Raw genomic sequence first — 25,289 nt, 5'->3', positions numbered from 1 at the left:
GTTGTTAACAGAGAACAACTGAAGGTTTACGCACAAAAGTTGCAATTGGGTTGAACCACAGGTACTACAGGTTACACGGAAAGGGGGAGGATGTTAGGATATTTCCGTTCCACCTTAAAAGGGAGCAGGATGTTTGTATAACACCCTGCGTAAGTTCCTGTCTCACAGGATGTTTATGTTATATGTTCCTTTCGATTTTGCCTGTCTTGCCTGAGCAGTCGGAGGAGACGGTCATGATTTCTTTGTTCTGACCAATGCCTAATAAACTGTATATATGCAGTTCTGCTCTCATGCTGTGCAACTTCTGTTGTGTGAATTCTGCTGAAAGAGTGTGCTCTAAGCCAGAGGCTTAGTGTCGCTGAATTGCTGATATTGCCTGACTACGGGAGGTCGATGGATCGTCCGGCATCCGAGCTTGGGGCTCAGATGGACTCTATCTCCCTGGCAGTATCCCAACAAATACATGTCAGCAGAGCCCTCACATTTTATGATTCAGATGTCATAAAAACTGATGGAGTGTGTTTTCAGTGGGCTTCTCTAGTGTAGGTTAGGGCCACTTCATAGGATGAAGTGAAAAACTGCTTTGTGTTTATCAAGACAGAAGTTCCCTCTAGACGCCACATCAGCCTGGCACGACTATGTTTAATCAATCTGTTTTAACAAGCCGGTGCCTCACTCAGCTAAATGTTGCTAAATGTGGAAGTAAACAAATGGCAATGATGTTTTCAAAAGTGCCACATCGCCAGAACTGCAAGTGTTGATTGCTCTGCTCACTTGGTTCCCCCCGTCAAGCAATATGTTTCCGTTATGAGGACCAGTTTTCAGACGCCATTTCTGGAGTAGGATCTCCCTGTAGCCATTATGGCCAAAATGAAATAAAGTAAAGCTATTCTCTCCCCCCCCCCCACACGCAAACACACCGCCAATTGCTGTTGGCACTTCAGTTTTAGGCTTCCATCCGAGTCAGCAGAATTGCATCAGCCAAGAATTGGGTCCACTGGTTTTTGTTTTTAAGGACTTTTACATAGCAGAGTTTGGTCCCACATCAATGAGCGGATCGTCAGTGGGAAACTCTGAAAACATGTGATAAAACAGAATGTTCAAAGAAGGGGGAAATCTACAGCAGGTCAAATGATAATAATGCCTCCCCATTTTCCCTCTTCAAGTGCAAACATTCTCCCTCTGTTTTCCTTCTCTTGTTTAGTATTCTGCTTCAGCAGATTCACTGGGCTAAATATTTTCCACTTCTTTGCCTCTCCTTATCCCCCTCTTAGTTGCTATGCACCTGCCAGCAACTCTTCTCTCTCTCTCTCTGTTTTATAAATGATTTTTATTGCTTTTACATGTAATCACATTATGTAACATCATACCCTCTTATTTTATCCCTTTGGCTCAACTGAGCCTAGCTGCTTCTCTCCCGTCTGATGGTTTAGAAAGTTAAAGTTTACATCTTTACATTTCGCTTCGTTTCCTATCCTTGTTATATCATTACCTAAAGTATTATATTACTCAACCTGAATAGGTAGCAATCCTTGTTGTTGTCATTTAGTCGATTAGTCATGTCCGACTCTTTGTGACCCCATGAACCAGAGCATGCCAGGCACTCCTGTCTTCCACTGCCTCCCGCAGTTTGGTCAAACTCATGCTGGTAGCTTCGAGAACACTGTCCAACCATCTCGTCCTCTGTCGTCCCCTTCTCCTTGTGTCCTCCATCTTTCCCAACATCAGGGTCTTTTCCAGGGAGTCTTCTCTTCTCATGAGGTGGCCAAAGTATTGGAGCCTCAGCGTCATGATCTGTCCTTCCAGTGAGCACTCAGGGATAATTTCCTTAAGAATGGATAGGTTTGATCTTCTTGCAGTCCATGGGACTCTCAAGAGTCTCTCCAGCACCATAATTCAAAAGCATCAATTCTTCGGCAATCAGCCTTCTTTATGGAATTTCATCCTACAAATCTTCAAATAACCCTGCTAATGATGTTAACTGCGTACAGTTGTCTTTCAGATATAACATAAATTTGTTCCAGTCCTTTTGGAATGCTTGGTCTCGCTGGTTCCTGTCTCTGTGTGTTTTTATAGCTGCCACCACAACACACAAAACATCCAGTTACTGACTTGGTTGTCTTTAATAGAGAGCACTATAGAGTTACGCACTTGGTTTAAACTCGCTGACCCACTGACTCCTTTTCCTCGATCTCCTGCTGGGATTCCTGACTCCTCTGTCACCTTCTAGGTAATTGCCTACCACTCTCGGTCTTCACTGCCACCTTCCTTATCCCATTGATTCCTAACCTTACTCACTTCCACTGGTCAATGGACTATGGATTTAGAATTGTCCCTTCATTCCATTCCCGTCTCATTCAGGGCAACATGGCCTGTCTGCCTGTTCTGATGGAACACAGCGACTTGCACCAGCAGGTCTGGGGGATTGGGCTGTCCAAATGATTTCTGTGCAGCTTCTGTTGGGGTTATGTGACTGGTTGTATTAAATAATAGGTTGTGCAAAGGCTGTAAAATAAACTCTGGTGTAGGTTTAAAGCATCAACTTTATCAGCGCAGCACACCCAGATCTCTGTCAGAGATTTATATTGATTTCCTCCCCACCCCCTGCTGGAATGGGTAATTCTCACTCTCGCTGCCTAAATCCTGCTTTTTGTATTCATGTAAACATGCACAAAGCTGCTACATCAAGATTGCTGATGTTAAGATAATTTGATTAATCTTAATGATTTTTCTTATGAATACCAAGAAGAGGCAAAGAAGATTACGAGACAAAACAAAGGAAGTACTTGGTGTGTGGCTGAATAATCTAAACTATCAGATTTTCTTCTCTTTCTTTCTTTTTATGAAAACAAGAACTTGTTTCCACTATGAGGTTACCAGTTTGGCCTTTGTATATATGTGTACGTGTTTTGTTTTGTTTTTGAAAAAAATAGTTTTGCAGTTGTTGTTTTTTGCTTCTCTCTGAATAAAACAGATTTTCCTTACGGATTCCCAAAGAGAATTTTTTTGTTTTGTTTTTGTCCCTCCATAAATTGATTTCTTTAAAAAGAAAAGGTGTAATTTTCCTTCACATTGCCAAATGTTTCTGAAGCAACAGAAAGCCCATTGCTTGTTTAAACCTATAAACTGATAGGCAACTCAGGACCCAATCCAGCACCTCAAGGATACCTCTTCTCATACGAGCCAACCAGAAGACTGTCATTGTTATCTAAGGCCTTTTCATATGTGCCCACTTCATGGGATGTCTAGAGGCTGGCAACATGAGAATGGGCCTTTTCAGTATGACACCCCACCCCAGTTGTGGAAGGGTCTCCTCAGCCATAGAATCAGAGTGTTGGAAGAGTCCATGAGGGGCATCTAGTCACATCCCTCTGCAATGCAGGAATCTTTTGTTCAACGTGGGGCTCAAAACCACAACTTAATTGATTAAGAGGCAGTAAGGCTTGTGTGGCATCATCTTTATATATTTTGAGGTGCCAGGCAAATCCATTTCTCTTTACCTGGGCTTTTGGCCCTTAGTTTGAAGCATGGCATTGTCACCTCTTTTAGTGGGGTGGCATCTGTAGGTCCTGCCTTTTATCTGTAAAGCTGCTTTTAGATTTTTATTGGGTGTTCTCAATTGGTTTTGATGTAAGTTGCTTTGGGTCACTCTGTGAGAGAAGCAACGGATATAAAAAATAACAGATTATATACTACTAGTAGTACTACCAATAAAAAGGTAAAAAAAGGTAAATGAGCCCTGGATGGTTACGTCCAGTCAAAGGCGACTATGGGGTTGCGGCGCTCATTTCCCTTTTCAGGCCGAGGAAGCCGGCGTTTGTCCACAGACAGCTTTCTGGGTCATATGGCCAGCATGACTAAATCGCTTATCATCATCATCATCATCATCATTTTATTTGTATGCCGCCTTTCCACAGTTAAAAACAGTGCTCAAGGCGGCTGACAACATGACAAGATTTACGTAATTACAAAAGTCATAAACAATAAATAAGCCATGTCATAAAATTCCTCTTCTGGCGCAACGGAACACCGTGACGGAAACCAGAGAGCATGGAAACGGCGTTTATCTTCCCGCCGCAGCGGTACCTATTTATCTACTTGCACTGGTGTGCTTTCGAATTGCTAGGTTGGCAGGAGCTGGGACGGAGCAATGGGAGCTCACTCCGTCGCACGGATTCGAACTGCCAACCTTCTGATCAACAAGCCCAAGGGGCTCAGTGGTTTAGACCACAGCGCCACCTGCATCCCAATACACTGTAGCCACTACCAATACACTGTAGTCACTGAGCATACTTCATCGTCACTGAACTGTTTTGGGGGTCTCACCTCCATCATTTATTAGGGAGGAGTTGTTGAAGAAAGGGAGAGAAATGAGTCATTGAAAGTGCCATCCTCATAGGGGAAAAAGGCAACCTTAGCAAGCTTTCTTAGCAGGTTGTACAGCCTCTCTGTGAGTGAAAGGAAGTATTAATCCTGCCATTCAAACACAATAAAAAGCTATGAGGCCTTAAGGATGAGGACAGCCTTAATCTCCAACAGAACAGGTCTCTTGCTGAGAGTCATTCGGTAATGGGTGGTATACATTCAGCCAGAAGAGATTATCACTGACTGAAATGCAAATGAGCAAATGTTCCCTTTTAAATAATAACAAAACATACAATAAGCAGAAAGAGAGAAGAAAGATGAGCCCAAGTACCTCTGAGCTTCTCAAAATGGGTAGAGGCAGGGAAGATTGAAAAGTGTGGCAGGAGAGCTTTCAAATAATAGGATTTTTGCCCTTGTCCTTGTGCCCAAATTTCTATACTTTATGAATTTATTCCTTTTATATCTTTTTTCTTTTGTTCTTGCTGCTGTTATTCAAAGCTGTGTGAACATAGGTTCTCAGTCAGTCTCCCTTCCAGGCACTGACCACACCCAGAACTTTCTTAGCTTCAGCAAGTTTCATGTGCCTTCAGACCAATGCACTGTAGCCTTGAGCAAAGTGTTTTCTGAGGACAGCTCTCCCCCTCCATCAGCATGGCCTGGGGAACTTACCTTCTGGTGGAGGACAACAGTACTCTGAGTAGCCGCCATTTTAATTTCTCTCAGTGTTTTGGAGCATTGCAGCCGTGTTTTTAGAGCACAGTGTTTGGGAGCCGACATGGGGAACCATTGTGAGGACGGTAAATGGTGGCTAGACTAAAGCATAGCAGGACATCAGTGGTGCTGGAGCCCTAGCAGCTGCCCAAGGATTCTGGGTAGCTGACACCAGCCCTGGGAATCCCAGGTGGTAGTTGCGAGTGTGTGACTGTGGAGCTGAGCAGAAAGTCGGATTGCTGAGTTGTTGTCCTAGGCATAACAAGAGGGATCATATGGGACCAGAGGAGGAAAAAAACCATGAAAAATGTATGGAGTTATTGAACATACTGAAACAAGCCATGCCTTATAAGGAGAGAGGGACTAATACTCTAGACACAAAAGAGCTCCAGATATTGGAGAGAGAAGCAAAGTAACCTCCTTGATTTGTCTGGCAAAAGATCAAGCATGTTGTCTGATCCTGCCACTTCTTATGCTTTATACACATCAAGTGATTTGCCTTGCTAAGAAACAGTTACTTCACTGGCCCCTGAGAAAGAGAGCCTATTCTGTGGGCTGTCAGGATGTCACTACCTATAAAGCATTCCTGTTTTGCCTTCCCATGCTTTGTTTTGCTTTGTTTGATGCGGAAGTTTTCAAACAACACAAATTCCCAATTGCTCCCCACTAAAAATGCAAAGGAGAGCTCTATAGATATATGTAGCGTGCATTGCCAAGACAGGTAAGTTTGCAATAATGTACCAGGGCGTGTTGAATAATGTACATATAGGGCATGTTGAATTTTTCAACTTTCAACTTCCCAAAATGATGGGTGCTAAAAAGTTGTAACATGACTTGGGAATTGGTTAAATTAATATAGTTTAGTTTTGCTTGGTAAATAACCAGATTGGCTTTTTAAAACGTTTTTGTGGAATTTCCAATAATTTTAAATTTGCCTTATTAAAAAAATGTGGTAGAATGTCTGTAAAATTGCATAGAAATAATTAAAAATGACTGCCAAGTACTTGCAGTTTTATTATATATGCTTGAGCATAGCAGACAAGTAAAAAAAGCAGACGTTAGCAAAAGAACAAGAAGGCTTGCTGAATATAAGCAGAGAAGCAGGATGCTTCAATACCATCAAATGAAACAATTCTCTTTGCTGATGAAAATGGAGAACAAATAACTGTTGCCTAAGATGGAAATGATAGAAGTTATGGATTTGTTTTATACGGAGAAACTAACAATTTTATAGCATTACCTGACATTTTCAGAAGGTAAAATTCCAAGAGCAGTTTATGTGCTTTTTAAATCAAGCATAGATTTACCAAACTAAATGTTGTCCCGTCACATTCAAAAACATTTTAAGACCCCTCGCTCAAGAAAATAAAAATAAAGTTTCTTCCCTAAAATACATTTTAATACTTTCCCCCAATTCTGTAGTGTATTGGATATATAAAAATAACATTTGAACAGTGCAGGAGGGAGAATGCATTACTTAAATACAACAGTAAAGAGCATTTGGAGGTTTTTGTCAATTTAATGGTATAATTCTTGTTAAATAAAAAAGAATTAAATAAAAATAAACAGAGATAGACACATCCAGCAAAATATATTGTAGTCCCAGCAAATAATTATCAGTACAGATGATTCCAGCCTTCTCAGTTCAGCTTCTTCAGGCCACAACTATTGTAAATCTCCATCCTGGCTGTTTGCTTCAGGTTTCAGCTCTCTGCTCTTCAGTTCTTCAGCTCTCTAATGACTCTATTTTCCAGCTTGATTTATATACTAGATTTTCATTCCCTCCCAAATATTTAGCCAATCAAAAGGAAAATAAAATCCTGACTAAGTTTCCATTTCTCCTTAATTGCCACCCTGAAACAATGACCTCCCTTTGAAAAACTTATCTATGTATACTTTTAACTTTCATATTCAAAACATCCACCTATGAACTTTTGACTTCCTGTGCAAAAGAGCCTCTAAAACAGAAATCACTTATTTTGCCTCATATATATTTCTCCTAAGTAAAGGTGACTCCTGCCCAGAAACCAATGTCCCCACTGTGGAAGGACGTGTGGAACCAGAATTGGCCTCCACAGCCACTTACGGACTCACTGTTAAAACTGTGTTTATGGAAGACAAACTTACTCGGCTATGAGTGATTGCTAAAGAAGAAATATATTTCTCCTAGGTTGTTCCCCCTTTTTTGATCTTCAATCAGCCCAGCCAACTTTCCATTTTGGATAGAGTGGTGTTCCATTCATGCATGGAATGAAAGATCTCAGGCCACCACCGCCCTTCAAAAAACCCAAATTCTGCTTTTACTTTGAGTTTTAGTAATTTAACAGAAATCTATTGTTTTCTGCCCTGCCCTGTGTTTGTTGCATGCATCACTGTTTACATTCCACTGCAGTTTACTTTCTCTCCAAAAAAACAACAACAAAAAACCCCCCAGCTTTCTGCTGTGGCAAAATCACACAACTTACATAATTTATGTAACTAATTACCTAGATCATGTTATCATTATGTTAGTCCATCCCATTATTTTCACTGCAAAGGAAACACAATGCAAGTATGTGTGTAATAAATTGCATATCATTTGCAACCTGAAAACAACAACAACAATGGTAAGTATGGATTGTATTTCCTGAATCCATTTCTGTTCTGGACATGGAAAACAGACCTTTTAGATCTTTTAGATAGTAAGTGGTCTATAAATGGAAATAATAATACCCACCACAATAAATAAATGAACTTAGGTGATTTCTGGTCCCAGCTGCATTCTCGACAGAATTCTCTGATATCTCCAGTGGAAGTTAACCCTCTTGCCCCCTTCTCCCCATAGCAGCTCCCCAGGCCCCCACAATGGGGCAAGTGAATGTTATGCCATATCCTTCTTTCCCCCTGAAATGACTTAGAAATATGAATTTTGAAATGGGTTGCAGTTGAGATTTTAATGCTGCAATAGTGTATAAAGACCAGAATGTCATAACTGAAGAAGGGAGTGGACTAGAACTCTGAAAAACATTTTAAACACACAGAGAGAGGAATACAAGAAAGCTGAATGTTAGGCACAATTTTGCTAGAGGTAAGTGGAAAGATATTCTTCATTTATAAATGGTTCACTGACCCATAATAATAAAGCAGTATTGCAGAAGAAGAGTAATTATCTACTTAAGTGTCAGACTGCCTGAGGAAAAGGGTTGCCTTCTTCCCTTTTGAAAAATGAACTTGGATTAAACAAATGTATCTCTTCCTGTTTTTTTAGTGTTGACATGCATTTCCCTTCTTCGACTTCTTTTTTTAACAAGCAAAATTAATTAGTTTTCCCATTTCTCCATTCCTAATATGGAAATCAGGAGTGCAGTGCAGCTTTCCTGCTTCCCCCTGGGGCTCTCACTTCAACCAATAGCGTCATTTATGAAGGCACTTTCTACAGCATGCTGGAAAGACTAGCAAATAAATTACTAGAGCTTTATTAAGCCCAACAGCGCCTGTTGCTCGAGGCAGAGAAATAACCTCCCAGAACCGCAAAAGAAATCCCATCAGAAAATAAACTTATTGCTTTCTAATATCTCTTAGGCTAAAATATCCCAGATACTTTGGAGTCTACATGTATAGGATTGCTTTGTAAAGTAAGTTTGCACTGTGTTTTTCAAGGTAACTGTCCCTTGGATTACAGCCTCAGATAGCATTTTAGACTAGGGATGTTTACTTATCTAGTTTAGCACTTCAGAAGGACTTGGTTTAGTGCTTCAGAAAACAGCCCAGTTTGGACTGGAATGCCGTGAAGACTTCCTAATTTGGTTTGGGTTTGAATCTGAATTCTAGTTTGGAAAAAACCCCAAAAACCTTCTTCATTCCCTATTATGGGCAAAATTTAAAACAACTACAACTCCTGTCTCTGTTTTAAGAGGAATTGAATGAAAGGCAGAGTAGCTCCTCCTGAGTAGATAAAGCCCTTCAAATAGATCCAGAGAGTTTTGTAATTGACACCTTTTGATATTTTTAAAGGAACAATTTTTTAAAAATTGTATTATGATTTGGTTGGGAGGAGAACTAGCAGAAATTTGCAAAATTTCTTTTTCCTTCAGAGAGGATGAATCCTGCCAAATTTTAGAAGAGTAGCTGCACTAGTTTTCCTTTACATCTTTGTAGTGTTTTTAAAAAAGGTTGCATTTAATTATTTTCTCTTGGTTTGTGGGCAGTGCCTATAAAAACAGCAGACACAAGACAGGGCCCCCAGCTAAGAAACCTGCTAAATTACTGGTAGATTAGGCCATGACCTTTTGAACTAGAAGTCTTTAGGGTGTCAGAGAATCGAAATGGGAAGGTGGAAAATAGTCATAACATGGGCAAAATTTCTTTATTGTGGCCATGTTGTTCTGATGCTTGATATCATTTAGACGCTGACAAATTAGACTGTTTGCTTTACTAAAACCCAAAGTAAGTAGCTGTTGTGGTGATAAACCACAAGAGTGACTTTTTGATAGACAATTTCAGCTTGAGGATACTGCTTCAGCGTATGCAAGCCCCAAATCTGTCTCAACTGGCTTGCTTGAGTTCTTGATTTGGGATTCATCCAAATAGAATAGAAAACCCGTATTTTAAAACTCTGAGTTCGCGGCCCTGCACCTACTTACCTTGGAATAATTTTTCTTGGGACTTACTTCTAAGTAGACATGCTTAGGACTGTACAGTAATGGTGCAACCCTAACAATTCACTTTGGGGGGGAAAAACCAGGACTTACTGGCAAGTAAATATGCATAGGATTGCAACTGTGCAATTTTACATCAGCTTACTTGGGAATAAGCCCCACTGGACTCAATAGGACTTGCATCTGAGTAGACACATATAGGAATCTGTTGTACGAAACTCTTATATCTTAAGAGACCAGATGATCCTAATTATGGCACCTGAAATGTGCCACAGCAAAAATCTCTAATTATACAGTGAGGGCCCGCAAATTATATGCTCCAGAAATTACAGTTGTATGACCAAAATATATTAACATTTGCAAATCTAATCAGTTATGGCAATAGAATTATTGGCCACAAGCCACTACAGATCTGAAAACGCTTAAGCCCATTGAAGTCACAGCTCTGATCATGGAAGCTGTGTAATACAACTGTTTTGTCACAACCGTTACTAGCAATGTTCATAATCCCCACCACTAGGGTTGCCATATTTTAAACTGAAAATCCAGACACAAAAGACTAAAAATAAAACTGAAGTTTTTGTTGAGCTTTATTAATGTAAATTCTCAAAAAAACAACAACCACCAAACCAAACCACAAACCTGACGTTTTTGAGCTATTTTAAAGAAAAATTGATTTTCCCCATCATTGGTGCTATTTCTGCCCAACCACTGCTTTGCTTGTGACTGCTGAATCATGGCAATGTCCAGACATATGGCAACCCTACCCACCACCACCATTCAGAATGTGAATTTATGCAGCCCAGAATGCTTGGATGTGTTCAAAAAAATGAGTGCTATTTTCTCCAGGAAGATAACCTACTACTTGGAATATAAAAGGGGATTCTGCACATGTGTGTTCAGTGCGCTTCAACTGTTCTTCGAGATTTTCATCTATTTTCTATCCAAGTCTTCACTGCTTCAGGCAGAGCATTGTGTAATTCCTCAAAAGCTGACTTTTCAGGCTCACTCAGTCATTTGTGCAGCTTGAAATATTCGAAATGGAGCGCTTGGTCAAAGCATTCAGACAAATAATGCACAGATCTTCTTTTCGTAGGTGCTGAATTCCTGTCAAGATTACAGAACTTGGGAGTTTGGGGCTGTTTGTTAGGTATATGAACATACTGTTTAGAATGTTGAAGGGCAGGGGACGTTCTGAGATGGAATAATATGTCAGTTGTGCCTTAACATTATGCAAACCAGATGTTCTCATTTGCCCACTCCGCCCTGTGGAACGATTCCGTGATCTGCGCCCTGAAGAAGTGGCTGATTTATTTCGCACAACGCAGCTGGTTGGAAATGTAGTGGAGCAACATTTTGGTGGGACTTCACTCACCATTTCCGTTCAGGTTGGTAAACACTTCTGTCATGCCTTCTTTATCGTGCTCTTCCACAACCTAGAGCCCTCCAGATGTTTTGCGCTATTACTACTACTGCTAGTACTACTACTGCATTTATATACCACCCTACATCTATAGATCTCAGGACGGTTCACAGCGTAAAATTACAATATGAAAAACACATAATACATAATAAAAATAAGAACAAAAACAAACCAATAACCCCCACTCCCATAACACATTTAAAAGGGCATCGTATGTCAATCAATCCAAGGCCTGATTGGAGAGGAATGTTTTCACCTGGCACCTAAAGGTGTATAATGAAGGCGCCAGGTGAACATCCCTGGAGAGAGCATTCCACAGACGGAGAGCCACTGCAGAGAAGGCCTGTTCTCGTGTTGCCACACTCTGGACCTCTTGAGAAGGAGGCACACGAAGGAGGGCCTCAGAAGATAATCTCAGGGTCCAGGTCGGTTCATATGGAGAGAGTCAGTCTTTGAAGTATTGTAGTCCTGAGGCATTTAATTAACAAAGTAATGTGGATGGCCTGTTTTTCAAAACCCAATCCATGGACCCCGTACTTTTGAAAGTTTTGATATCTCTGTGGTAGTTTTTGTTATGGGAATGGTGCCGTGGACACCTTGGGTGGGTTACAGGGCTCCCCTGGGGGCCACAGACCACCAATTGGGAACCCCTGGTTTAAGGCCACACACACACACATTTTTAAACATCTGGACTTTGTCCACTTCCTTGCTTCCTTACTTGTTTGTGCTTTGCTGGTTGGCAGCAGCCATTTTGAGTCAGAAACCATGGCAAGAGTGGGGAGAGAGATCGTGATTAGAAATTCCCCCATAGGAAATAATGGAGATTGTCAGCTCATTACGTGAACGCTTGCCTAATGAACTATTTCCCGGAAACTCATTGTGTCTGGTAAGCGGGACTACTAAAATCTAAATAACAACACCACTTTGGATCCAGTGGTCACCTCTGATACCCCAGTCCTTTTGTTAAAACCATGTTGTGCAAAGATGGCCAATTTGCCACGCCACTCCTCGTCTGCCAACAGCTGACTTTCCTTTTACATATAGCACCCATCAATCTTGGTGAGCACCATAGTTACTGGGAGCATTTATGATACGAGATGCCAAGGGCTGGGGGAATAAATGTGGCAGCCTTTATTTCTCTTCAGACCACCTTTTCCTATTTGATGAGGACCTGAAATAAAAAGGTGTCTGTTCCCGAAAGCTTTGGCGCCAAATCATACCCACGAGAGCGCTATAAATTAATGCACAATGAAATTGGATTTAAATTATTAATGGGCGATATTTTTGAATACCCAAGAGAGACTCGTCGGCTGCTCTTATCTCAGTCTCCTCCATCCCCTTCCCTTTCTTCTCATCTACAGGACGGTCCTGAAGCTGGACAGACTGTGAAGGTGAGTGCTTATTTTATTATGCAGAGTACAAATTAATAAGAGACAATTATGAGAACTAATAAAACCAGTCGGCTGCGGCACATTGCAGCATTGCTATTTTATCCTTGAAGCTGGAGGGATCCTGAATCTTCTGTGCGGCTGTAAATAGATTGATTGAAAGGGAATATGGTGCAATATGGTTACACCTCACCACCTCTCCAGTCTTAAGCAGTGACTCTTGACCGCTGGTCCATGGAACGGCTCCATCTTGGCACACGGCTGTCTTCTGCGTCCGGGACCTCCACGGCTGGGTGGGGATCTTAAGAGCCTGGCTGGGTCAGACTCTTCGGTTCAGCTAGTCCAACAATTTGTTTCTCACAGTGGCCAGACAGAAGCAAGGCAGGAAGGCAACAGCCCTTTCCATAGTGTATGCCCTTGGTATACAGGGAAACTATATTTGAGCATGGACGTTCTGTTCAGCTGTCATAACTAATACCTATCCTCCATATGCTTGCAGAATCCGTTTGTTTGTGTGGGTGTGTCGCTGCCCTTCTGTGACAGTGAATTCCAGAACCTAAGTATTGCTATTGTGGAAATAGGTATTTCTTTTGGTCTGTCCTGAACCTGATGGGTCTGTCAATCCACTTTTCAGTCGGTGACCTTGAGTTCTTGTTATATAATAAATTTCCTTCCCTCCCCACCTTGATTTTCCACATCCAGCCAACAGCCACCTTCTTTTACCAGCAGGTCCCTATGTGGATTATAACAATTGAAAGAAAAGAAGTTAAAACAGATTACAGTCACAGGAATAGGGTGGATTCTGAAAACACTCATCTCAAGTGTCACAGACCAGGGTAAAGAGATGCGTCTTCAGCATTCCACAAAAGCTGTATAGTGAAGTATGCTAATTGGAAGGGACTTTGGTCTTATTTGCGCACAAGCAAGTATGTCTCCTCATGAGTTAGCAGCCAGTGGTTTGCAGCTGAGCTTTTGAGATAAGGCCCTGAAGAAAAGATGGCGTTTGAAGCACTGAGAGATGCTAGGGAAACTCTGGGTGTGGCTTTTGCTGTTCCACACATGCAAGTCATCACTTTAACATTGCAGTCATCAAGTGATGAAACCTCAGCAAACACCAAAATATATGCCCACTGTTGGATTTAACCCCTTGAGGGTTGTGGCAGCTGGTGGTGGGGCATCCCGTGGTGTGTCTGAAGCCTGTCTGCTGTGGCCAAGTGGTCGAGGATCTTCATAACATAAAACAGCCCAATTGGATCAGGCCAATGGCCCACCTAGTCCAGCCTCCTAGTCTCACGGTGGCCAACCAGTTCTTGCAGTGTGGGTTGAATGTGAGCTTCTTCACTTTTTCTGCTGCCTGACTTCATTTTCTTCTTCTAATAATAATAATAATAATAATAATAATAATAATAATTTATTATTTATACCCCACCCATCTGGCTGGGTTTCCCCAGCCACTCTGGGAGGCTTCCAGCCGAATATTAAAAACAATACAGCATCAGATATTAAAAACTTCCCTAAACAGGGCCGCCTTCAGTTGTCTTTTAAAAGTAAAATAGTTGTTTATTGCCTTGACATCTGCTGGGAGGGCATTCCACAGGGCAGGTGCCACTACCGAGAAGGCCCTCTGCCTGGTTCCCTGTAACCTCACTTCTCGCAGTGAGGGAACCGCCAGAAGGCCCTCGGCGCTGGACCTCAATGTCCAGGCTGGATGATGGGGGTGGAGATGCTCCTTCAGGTATACAGGACCAAGGACGTTTAGGGCATTAAAGGTCAGCACCAACACTTTTAATTGTGCTCAGAAATGTACTGGGAGCCAATGAAGATCTTTCAGTACCAGTGTTATATGGTCGCGGCGGCTACTCCCAGTCACCAGTCTAGCTGCCACATTCTGGATTAATTGCAGTTTCCGGGTCACCTTCAAAGGTAGCCCCACGTAGAGCGCATTGCAGTAGTCCAAGCGAGAGATAACTAGAGCATGCAGCACTCTGGTGAGACAGTCTGCAGGCAGGTAGGCTCTCAGCCTGCATACCAGGTGGAGCTGGTAGACTGCTGCCCTGGACACAGAATTGACCTGTGCCTCCATGGACAGCTGTGAGTCCAAAATGACTCCCAGGTTGTGTGCCTAGTCCTTCAGGGGCACAGTTACCCCATTCAGGACCAGGGAGTCCTCCACACCAGCCCGCCCCCTGTCCTCCAAGAACAGTACTTCAGTCTTGTCAGGATTCAACCTCAGACTTCATTTGTTTAAAAAACGATTGGGGACCCATTTGAACATTCCCCTGATGGGGCCCAAGCTCCTGTCTCCTGCTTCTATGGTGGCTCAGCTCTTCCTCCATAGCTGGAGGCAGAAATGTTTCTGAATACCAGTTGCTGGAGACCACAGGAGGGGAGGCTGCTCCTGTACTCAATTTCTGCTTGCTGGTTTCCCACAGGCATCTGGTTGGCCGCTGTGAGAACAGGATGCTGGGACAGCTCTTGAATTTAACCCCTTGAGGGTTGTGGCACCCTGTGTACCAGCCAGCTCTTCCTATGTTTTCAATCCAGTGGGCCACTGGAGAATGCCATTGCCACTCTGCATCTACGACATCTCCGGGCCCCTCCTTTAGCTGCTTGGCAAATGTATTTTTCTCTCTGGGCGCAACTTCAGCCCTTGTCCCTGGAGAGCTGTGTCTATGTACGCTCTCTGCTGGCATCCTGTGGGTCTTGCGCCGTGCCTCTTTTCCTTACACCTCTGTGTGGCACACATTCAACACTGCTTGTAAGAAGAGAAAGGATTTGAACTCCTACCTGCACTGATTCCTGGGGATTTGCAGTGACATGGCCATTATTGGTGTGCCACTGAGGCTGATGGGGCAGTGATGTTGTGGTCTTGCTGTGTGTGGGTGGGTGAGTGTGGTGTGATGCAGGGGATGTCCTGGGGGCATGCATTGAGGTCTGTGCAACATGTAGGTGGCTTTGCTGGGCTCTAGTGGTGTTCCAAGGGGATGAGTCTGTCAATTTTTAAAATGCATTTTTTGGATTTTCTGCTTGTGTGTGTTTCCCCCCTCCCTTCCTGGGCTGACCACCTATTAAATATGGCAGCTGTTTCTCAAGAATAGGAGTGGCCTATCTCTGTTCCTGGTGTAATGTGAGTATAGGATTTACCCGTTAAAGGCCCTGTTAGGGTTGATTAAGACAACACTAACATCTGACAACAGCAAATGGAAGCAATTCTCTTCCTTTCCATTTGCTGCATTGACCTTATTTGTGGGATAGTTTGTGTTACCGCCTGGGAATAGCTAGCGGGGATGGAAGAAGAAAGAGAGTGCGTGCGTGCAGGGGGAAAGGACAACAACTACAACTTTTAGTTCACCTCAGATGGATGGATAGGGCAAAGATTCACAAATCTTACTGAGGAAGCCCAACAATGAAATCCCATTCTTGTCTTCATTTACTGCTTTTCCCATTCATGGCCTTGAAATTACTCTTCCCTGTCCAATCCTCTTCTGCACCACAGAGGTCCCATGAGGGCTACTGCCACTGGTACAGTGTTTGACTGGTAGCTTTTTGCCTACCCACTATCATCCCACCTCCCAAAAAAAACCCCTTTCTGTATTGCCAACATGGCACTCACCTATACCAGCAACCCCACTAGTACCTTCTATGGCACTTGAAAGAAAAAGGTTACAGCAAATATCTCCACAAAACCCACAATACACAATATATTGTTTGCTCTTCCTGTTTAGTTCCTGTTTGCACTGGCTTTGCGTCACCTATATTAAAAATTCCACCTCAAACATGACAACATTTCATTGAATATGCAAACTCCCTTCCATTCTGAACAGCGGAGAGATGCAACGAGCTTCTCTCTGTGAGCGAGTGCAGCAGGGCCTGAGAAATGTGCTTTTCCCCATTTTTGGGGAGGCCATTTTTTAGATACAGCAGCCATTTTTGTTACACCACACGCCTCACAACAGCCATTTTCTGCTATGCTGTGGCAGCCATTTTGTGACTGGGGACCACCACTGTCTCAGAATTCCAGATGTGCTCACTGGCGCATAAAGTTTGACAGTCTTGCCGTATTCAAATTAATCTTGCAAATCCAACATAGGCAGCCGGGCACAACGTTGAGCAATGTTAGTGTTTGGCACAAAGGGACATTAACCATTTCCCTTGCCTCATGTCATGAACAGACATTCTTTTCCCACTCCTTCCTGTTGTTTAGATGAAGAGCACCACTTCCCAGCACCATGTGGAGGCTGCTGCAAATGATAACCACCTTGTGACTGACTCCCCACTGCTGCCATAAAGCATAGAGCCAGCCATTGAGTTCTTCTGGAGGGTGGCATAGCAAGTTCCCACACCAACGCTTTGACTTGTGGGCAACAGTGATATGGAAATTTTCTGTACTGGGCTCTGGAATGTCACTGAGACTGGTAGTTCATCCTGTTGCATGCATCCTAATCTTGGAGCAGCAAGAGACTCCAGGAATCCCAGTGCTTACTCAGGGTTCAGTTTCCTTGGAATGCAAGCTAATGGAAACTGTGGTGTCTTTAGGCTAAAACTGGTTTTATATGCAACCTGAGCATAGGATGGAGGGGCTCAGAAATTTCAGAAATAGACTGGAAAGAGAAGTTGCTGAATTACAACTTATTGCCAAACTTAAAACCATGGAGAGACCTGGTCTGAATAGAGACATTGGATTCTTATCTCATTATACATGATGAAGCTGTTTTGGGCCATCTCACCCCTTGCTTTTTCCTGTAAGACCAATTGCAGTCGTTAACAGTTGCCAACAGGTTTACCACACCTATCAGCTAATCGCCCATTCCCACCACCCTTCTGAGTAATACCCCTCCCCACCCTCTCACTATATATAAAGGTCTGGTGACTTCTGTTTCAGTGTATCTGAAGAAGTGTGCATGCACACGAAAGCTCATACCAAGAACAAACTTAGTTGGTCTCTAAGGTGCTGCTGGGCAATTTTTAATTTTTTAAAATATATTTATATTGTTTTATTGTACTGTATTCGTAATATTTTGTTGGAAGCTGCCCAGAGTGGCTGGGGAAACACAGCCAGATGAGCAGGGTATAAATAATAAGGCATATGAATGGCAGCTCTTAACTGGCCATCTGAGCCCATTATCTTACAAAGAAACTTCTCTGACCAGTTCAGCAGCCTCTTCTGCTAGATTCTAGTTACAGATAGGTAGCCGTGTTGGTCTGCCATAGTCAAAACAAAAAAATGTTTTTCCTGCCAGTAGCACCTTAAAGACCAACTAAGTTAGTTCTTGGTATGAGCTTTCGTGTGCATGCACACTTCTTCAGATACACTTCAGATGGTATCTGAAGAAGTGTGCATGCACACGAAAGCTCATACCAAGAACTAACTTAGTTGGTCTTTAAGGTGCTACTGGCAGGAAAAAATTTTTTTTGCTAGATTCTAAACCTCCTTGGCCTGCAAGGGACCTGCAAATATAACCCAGACTGACACATACAAGCTGAAACCTATAACAAGACATATTTTGGCTATTGCAGGGGTAGGTCATGACTTGCAGTGGTCTCATAGCAGTGCTTCTGATGCACTAAGTCTCTATATCAGCCTGTGAGAGAAGGATGTCGCAGTTGACTAGGCACCACATTCTGAAATTATTACTGCAGTGGTTTGAAAGGCTGGGTTGATTAACTAATCACAGCTTGAACCATGCGAATTTAAATCTACAGCAGGCTGTGATGACCTCACTGTTGGGCTATAGGATTCCCTGCAAGTGCACTCACAGGCAAAGTGTTAGTTGAAAGAAGTGCTCCCTTGATTAGCCATCAGCAAGTATATATCTTGCTTTTAGAATTAAAGGTTGGGGGAAAATTGATTTTCTATTGTATGAGAGGCACAGGCCACTTGATGTGTGTGTAGCCAGTGGATTCTGAAGATATGTTGATGTGCTGGGGGCTTCGTGTCCCATTAGCTTAATAAATGTAATGAAATGACAACACTCCACTGATGTTATTGCAAACTCCCGGATTTTCAAGATCACACGTTGTACTCTCTTCTAGATATATGAGCTGCTTTTCTGGAGAGCACCATAATTTGCGATAATTTATTGTCCCTATGCTGATGGCATGGGCTTTTAAAAAAAGAAATAAATAAAGAGAAAATTCAAACTCTGCGTATTTTAATAAAATTAGTTGCATTCCCAATCCATTTCTGATTCAATTACCTTAATCACAGTCTGGAAAAGGCCAGTCCGAGACACTGCTTGGTGCACCTGAGGGACCATGAGACTCGAAACCAATCATTAGGTATGAGAACCACATCTTAAATTGCAATAAATAATGTTTCTCTCTTGCCAGCATCAAACGTTTTCCTTGTCCAAAAAGGAGAAAAAGATAAACACAAAATGAAATGACATGTTTATCTGTGAAAGAAGAGCAAATGCCATTGTTCATTTTGATGGGCGTAGATTAGGTATCACTAACTAGGCCATTTCTCATCCTTCTCTCACCTCTCTGTATAGTCTTAAAAAGTTTGGGGGACTGGAGGAAAGGAAACAGAGTCCTCATTACTATGCTCACAGTATATTGTCATCTTCACATGTTGATTAGATCTACGGTTTTAAAAACGCAAGAAGCAGGGGAGAGTAACATCAAAATGGTTGTAAGTTAGCTGCTGAATACCACAGTCCGGGAATCTCATGAATGCATGTCATATAAAAATGGTGACAAGATCTAAGCACCTTCCTTCTTGAGTCCCATATGTTGTCAATTGCAAATTCAACTAGTCAGACAGGGAACTGAGGTTGATGCTTTCAATGTGGTACAATCATTTCAATGCCTCACCTTCTGTTAATTATTCTAAGCTGCAAAGATTGGCTTCCCGTATTTTTTTTTTTTATGATGGGCATGTTTTGCTTTCGCAGATGCTTCTTTAATGGTGCACTAAATCAATACACCTGGCTGGAGTTTTGTAGGCATCTTAACCCGAAGTGAAATGTCTCTATGGAACCGAATCCCTCTTTAGCCTACAGCTGATCCTTCCTAATTTTCTTGTCTCCTCTCCTTCCTATTGTTCCTGAGGACTAGGGGGTTTGAATATTCAAAATTAATCACAGCACAGCAGGCCTTGATTGCATCAGAAGGATTACAGTCATTAACAGCGATGCAATGTTAATGCATCTGGGCATCCTGTGGATTCATATACACAAACCTTGGGCTAATAAACCATGAAAGCCACCTTTTCGGTCTTTCAGATGAGCAACAGAAGCTGCAGCTAAAGGAAAGGTGTCGCCCCCTGGGTCACCCTGAGCATTCTCTCCCTGCAGACATAGCTCTGAAGAAAAGCTAAGGTGGCTGAAACATTGCTTTTGGTCTGGATATCCCAGACTTCTCGCTGAGGCCAGAAAGCTAGGAGGCAAAAGAAATGAGAAATTATATATGAAAACCATGATAATACTAGTAATGTGTATAGGGTGTTAGGAGAGGAGTAATACCTCTCGTTGGGAACATCATGCTGCTCCTGGGGTAGTTTGTCCACTTTTGGTCTCCACCCTGCATTCAGCGGTCAACATACGACAGCAGCCACACCCCAGGAATGGCTTCCGCTGGCCGGCTATACCAGGTGAGAATATAAGCTATGCCATGCCATAAGACAGCACTGTCAAAATGAGAAGGAAGATCAACCTGTGCTTTCTAGGTAAAGGTAAAGGCAAAGGCAAAGGACCCCTCCAGTCAAAGGCGACTATGGGGTTGCAGCACTTATCTCGCTTTCAGGCTGAGGGAGCAGGCGTTTGTCTGCAGACAGTTTTCCAGGTCATGTGACCAGCAGGACTAAAGCACGTCCAGCGCAATGGATCACCATGACGGAAGCTAGAGCGCACGAAAACGGCGGTACCTATTTATCTACTGGCAATGGCGTGCTTTCGAACTGCTAGATTGGCAGGAGCAGGGACCGAGCAACGGGAGCTCACTCCATCATGGGGATTCGAACCACTGACCTTCCGATCAGCATGCCCAAGAGGCTCAGTGGTTTAGACCACAGCGCCACCCGTGTCCCTTTGCTTTCTACAGTAGGGGTAGCCAACATGGTAGCTTCTGGATGCCTTTGGACTCCAACTCCCACCAGCCCCTATCAGAATGGCCAAAACTAGGGGTGATGGGAGATGGAGTCCAGCAAAGGAGGGCATCACACTGCCCACCCTTGTTCTATGGACTTATGGGTGAAATGGTGAAATGCTGCTACTTCACACTGTGTCCTATCCAGGTTTCAGCAGCCATTTCATGGAAGACAAGTCTCACAAAGTTCTCTAATCTTTGCATCTTCCAGTTATTGTCATTAGAAAAGGGCACCTGGCCTTCTCGCTGCCGCCATCCCTTGATGCTAGAAGCAGCATTAAAAAAATAAAAAAAAGTTTGATGGCTGGAGGAGACAAAGGAAAATGAAGGCCGTGCAATGATTGATGGACGTGACACTCTTTGAACTGAGAATAGCGAGTGCTGCAAGGCACTGATAAATGGAAATGATGGCTTGGATAATGAAGTCTGTTTTAGAAATATCAGGAGCTGAAGATCCCCTGAAGGGAAAAGGGGGCAGGCCCAATTCCCATAATTCTCTCTGGTGGTAAATTATGATGGGTCTGGAGATGGATCTTTTTGTTTTGTTTTGCTTCTGCACTACAGAATGTCACAGTGCTTTCCATTGCCAGGCTTGCTAAGTAACATCACATTAGAGGTCTGCCACATTCTGAACATCCCAGACATGCACATTAAAAAGGTCTTGTAGCATCCTGAGGAATCCACCAATTAGTTACAGTTAGAAAAATGAAGGAAGGGGGCTCCTTCTCTCTGACAGGGGCCTTGCAGAGTCTTTGGGCTGTCTTTCCTTGAGGCCAAAGTTAAGGGTATGAAATATTTTTGGTGATTTCATTAACTGTAATTTATTCCAAAAACATTATTATCATTTCTCCTCGGGGGAGGAGGGAGGCTACAACCCTGAGCCCACTTAGCTAGGAGTAAGCTGGATTGACTTCAGTAGGACTTACTTCTGAGTAGACATGCTGAGGCTTTTGCTGGGGAGGCGAAGAGCCAGTTGCCTATTGAGAGCAAAGACATTGTAGTGACTATAATCTTCCATTGGTCTAAGATGGAGGTGGGGAACCTGAAGTCCTTCCCATGTTGTTGGACTCCATTTCCCAGCAAGTCCAGCTTGCATAGACAGTGATTAGTATCATGGGAGCTACTGGGTCTGTGTCAGGTGTAAGGAACCTTTGTCCCTTTAGATGTTGTTGGACTACAACTCTCCTCATGCCATTGGTCATGCTTTTTTGGGTTGATGGGAGTTGCTGTTCAGCAATATCTGGGGTGCCAAAGGTTTCCCAACCCTGGTCTGTATAAATCTATAGAATAGTTATGGATATGTATGGATGTATTCATGTCCTGGAACGCGGGTGGTGCTGTGGGTTAAACCACAGAGCCTGGGACTTGCCAATCAGAAGGTTGGCGGTTCAAATCCCCGTGACGGGGTGAGCTCCTGTTGCTCGGTCCCTGCTCCTGACAACCTAGAAGTTCAAAAGCATGTCAAAGTGCAAGTAGATAAATAGGTACCACTCCGGCGGGAAGGTAAATGGCATTTCCGTGTGCTGCTCTGGTTCACCAGAAGCGGCTTAGTCATGCTGGCCACATGACCCGGAAGCTGTACGCCGGCTCCCTCGGCCAATAAAGCGAGATGAGCGCCACAACCCCAGAGTCGGTCACGACTGGACCTAATGGTCAGGGGTCCCTTTACCCTTTACCTTTATTCATGTCCTAACATTAGGAATTAACTTTTTAGAATTTTATTTCTAGTTGCATTGTTTCATCACAAATCTGCCTACTGCCCTGGACTCCTTTGGGAGGAAGGACGGTATATAAATTTACAAAATAAAAAAAATAGACATGGCCTCTATCAAAATCCAACAGATTAAGAACAACATGCAAATGTGCAAACACACTGTCATGATGTTGAGTTTGCAGAGTTAAGACCATTCAAAAGCATTTTATATCTGCTTTCCACCATATTTCTCCCATTACAGCTCTTGTAAATACTGTATAGCCTTTCCTCCGGGAGAAAACATGCACAGCCTTTGTGTGCGAAAGAATTCCTGATTCGCTTACAATTGTGTTGCTCTTGTCCGTAAATCTTTTATTAGGAAGAAGCTGCAAGGCTGGGGATCCTACTCCCATGAGTTTTCAATAGCCCGTCCCCTACTTTTTTATTTTATGGTAAAGTCAGAAAGGTTATTATCCTTTCCCTTATCATTGTTCTGCATTGATTTTGAGGTTTCTGACCAGATCGCTATTGAGAGGTGTAAGAGCAAATTCAAAGAGGGCCAGGAAAACATGAGAAGTGGGATTTCTACCCCTGGGAATTGAAATGCTCTTTGGCATTTTTCCAATTTCCACGTTGCACCTGACATGCATCCCTCCCTGGGTTGATCCCTTGATTGATGATGATGAGGATGATAATTAATAATTTTAATATATTAATAATAATTAATAATTTTAATATTATTATTATTATTATTTTATTTTATTTATACCCCGCCCACTCTGGGCGGCTTCCAACAGAATATTAAAATACATGATGTCATTATAAAATGATTGATGCCATTGTCTGATACTGTCTGCAACTGTGATAAAAGGAGCATGTGAAAGGGATTCACAGGCTCTTCTGCATTATCAAAGAGGACATCACATACTTGACCTCAGAAGAGCTCTATGCGCACATATGCCAGTGTTTGAAAATACGGCTTTTCCACATCGAAGCAGGCTTTCCTTTGGCATTCATAAGGACTAGTAATATTTCCCCTCCTCTGTACAAAAAAGAAAACATGCAAGCTGAATGAGTGTTTTATTATGTGGATAATTCCTAGCTTTCCTAGCTCTACTCCTTTTTTCTGCCACAGCTAAAACCCATCTAAATTATGATAATTCCAGACCCTCAAAGTGTCCCTGTTTTCCAGGGACAGTCCCAGATTTACAGAAGCCATCCTGGTTTCTGATTTGATCCCAGAACGTCCCACTTTTGATTTTCATCAGAGAAATGTTGGAGGGTATGGAGCTATGTGACCCCACCCCAACCGAGCCAAGGAAATAAGTAACTATACAGTCGTACCTCAGAAGTTGAACACTTTGTGAGTCAAATGTTTTGGCTCCTGAACACAGCAAACCCGGAAGTGAGTGTTCCAGTTTATGAATGTTCTTTGGAACCCGAACGTCCGACGCAGCTTACGTGGCTTCCTATTGGCTGCAGGAGCTTCCTGTAGCCAATAGGAAGCTGTGCCTTGGTTTCCGAACGTTTTGGAAGCCGAATGGGCTTCCAGAACAGATTCCATTTGACTTCCAAGGTACGACTGCACAAGCTTTAGAAGACATTTGAAGGCAGCCCTGTATAGGGAAGTTTTTTTAAAAAATGTTTATTTTTTATATACAGTGGTACCTCGGGTTAAGTACTTAATTCATTCCGGAGGTCCGTTCTTAACCTGAAACTGTTCTTAACCTGAAGCACCACTTTAGCTAATGGAGCCTCCTGCTGCTGCCACGCCGCAGCTGCATGATTTCTGTTCTCATCCTGAAGCAAAGTTCTTAACCTGAGGTAATATTTCTGGGTTAGTGGAGTCTGTAACCTGAAGTGTATGCAACCTGAAGTGTATGTAACCCAAGGTACCACTGTATGTTGGAAGCTACCCAGAGTGCCTGGGGCAACCCAGTCAGATCGATGGGGTATAAATAAAATAATAATAACAACAACAACAACAGTTGTTGTTGTTGTTATTGAATAGGACATCCCTATTTTCATCGGAGAAATGTTGAAGGGTAAGAAATTTAGAGAGGCTAAAGTGTAGGTAAGTAAAGGGAGGGGGAAAATCAAGGTTCAACAGCCAAGATGAGGAGCCACTGTGGAAATGCATGGTCGGTCTTGCAGCTGCTAGAACTTCCTCCTGTTCCTTGGTATGTTTACTCTGCAGAACAGATGGGCATCTGTAAAAATAGAAGAAGGTCCCTTTGAGATCTGGGAAGATGTAATCTTGCCTCACGCTTTAGAAATGCAGAGTAAAAGCTGCCCCCTAAGCTAGTGCATTGCTCTTTTTATATATATAATGGTGCGAGTTCAAATCCCAGCTTATGGTACGTGAAGCTGTAAAGTTAGCTTTATCTTCCCCTCAAGTTTGTGCATGTCACAAAGGATATGTTTATGGCTGGATAAGATTCTGTGTGATTGACAGACTGCACACAAGAGGTCAGGAACTTAGGTAGAAGGAGGGGGTGTGGGTAAAAGCGAGGTCTCTCAGAAGGGCTTTGCTGTGTGTGCACGACCGGCTTTCTGCTTATATTCATACGCTCCCAGAATACCTGGGTGCATTTTGCAAGCCGTTCCAGTCTGCCCTGTGAAAACCTCTCTGCAGGCAGCATTAATGCTTTTTAAGTAAAGAAATCCTGCTTTTCAGTGCACACCCTCTTCCTAAGGTCCAAAACAAATACTGCTATAATGAGTGTTTCAACTGAAATGGGGAAATGGTTCTCCTTATAAGAAAAATCTCTATGTTTTAAATTTTATTTTTATTTCAGAAATTTTATATTGTAATAAAACCACAAAGACATTTGTAGAGTGGGTGGACCATTTAGCACTGGGATTTTTTTGGGTGGGGGGGACAGGAATCAAAGGAGCACGTTCACAAATCCTGGTTTTCTTTTTCTTCTGTTGTCATGCTGCGTAACTTGGGGAGCCTCACCACACGTCTAGACATTTCTCTT

General features: G+C 42.8%; 1 protein-coding gene across 5 annotated transcripts in view; it reads left to right on the top strand.

Moving 5' to 3' along the window:
- FHIT (fragile histidine triad diadenosine triphosphatase) overlaps positions 1-25,289 on the top strand; it is a 1,042,494-nt gene that overhangs the window by 818,323 nt on the left and 198,882 nt on the right. For all 5 annotated transcript variants that reach the window (XM_083602596.1, XM_083602595.1, XM_083602594.1 and 2 more), the window contains 2 exons: positions 10,956-11,101; positions 12,498-12,527. In XM_083602596.1, the coding sequence (XP_083458722.1) occupies positions 10,956-11,101; positions 12,498-12,527 (176 nt within the window). The remainder of the gene's footprint in view (positions 1-10,955; positions 11,102-12,497; positions 12,528-25,289) is intronic.

The sequence above is a fragment of the Podarcis filfolensis genome, assembly GCF_964270895.1.
Source record: "Podarcis filfolensis genome assembly, chromosome: 2".
In the NCBI taxonomy this organism is placed as follows: Eukaryota; Metazoa; Chordata; class Lepidosauria; order Squamata; family Lacertidae; genus Podarcis; species Podarcis filfolensis.
This window is presented reverse-complemented; position numbering and strand designations above follow the sequence as displayed.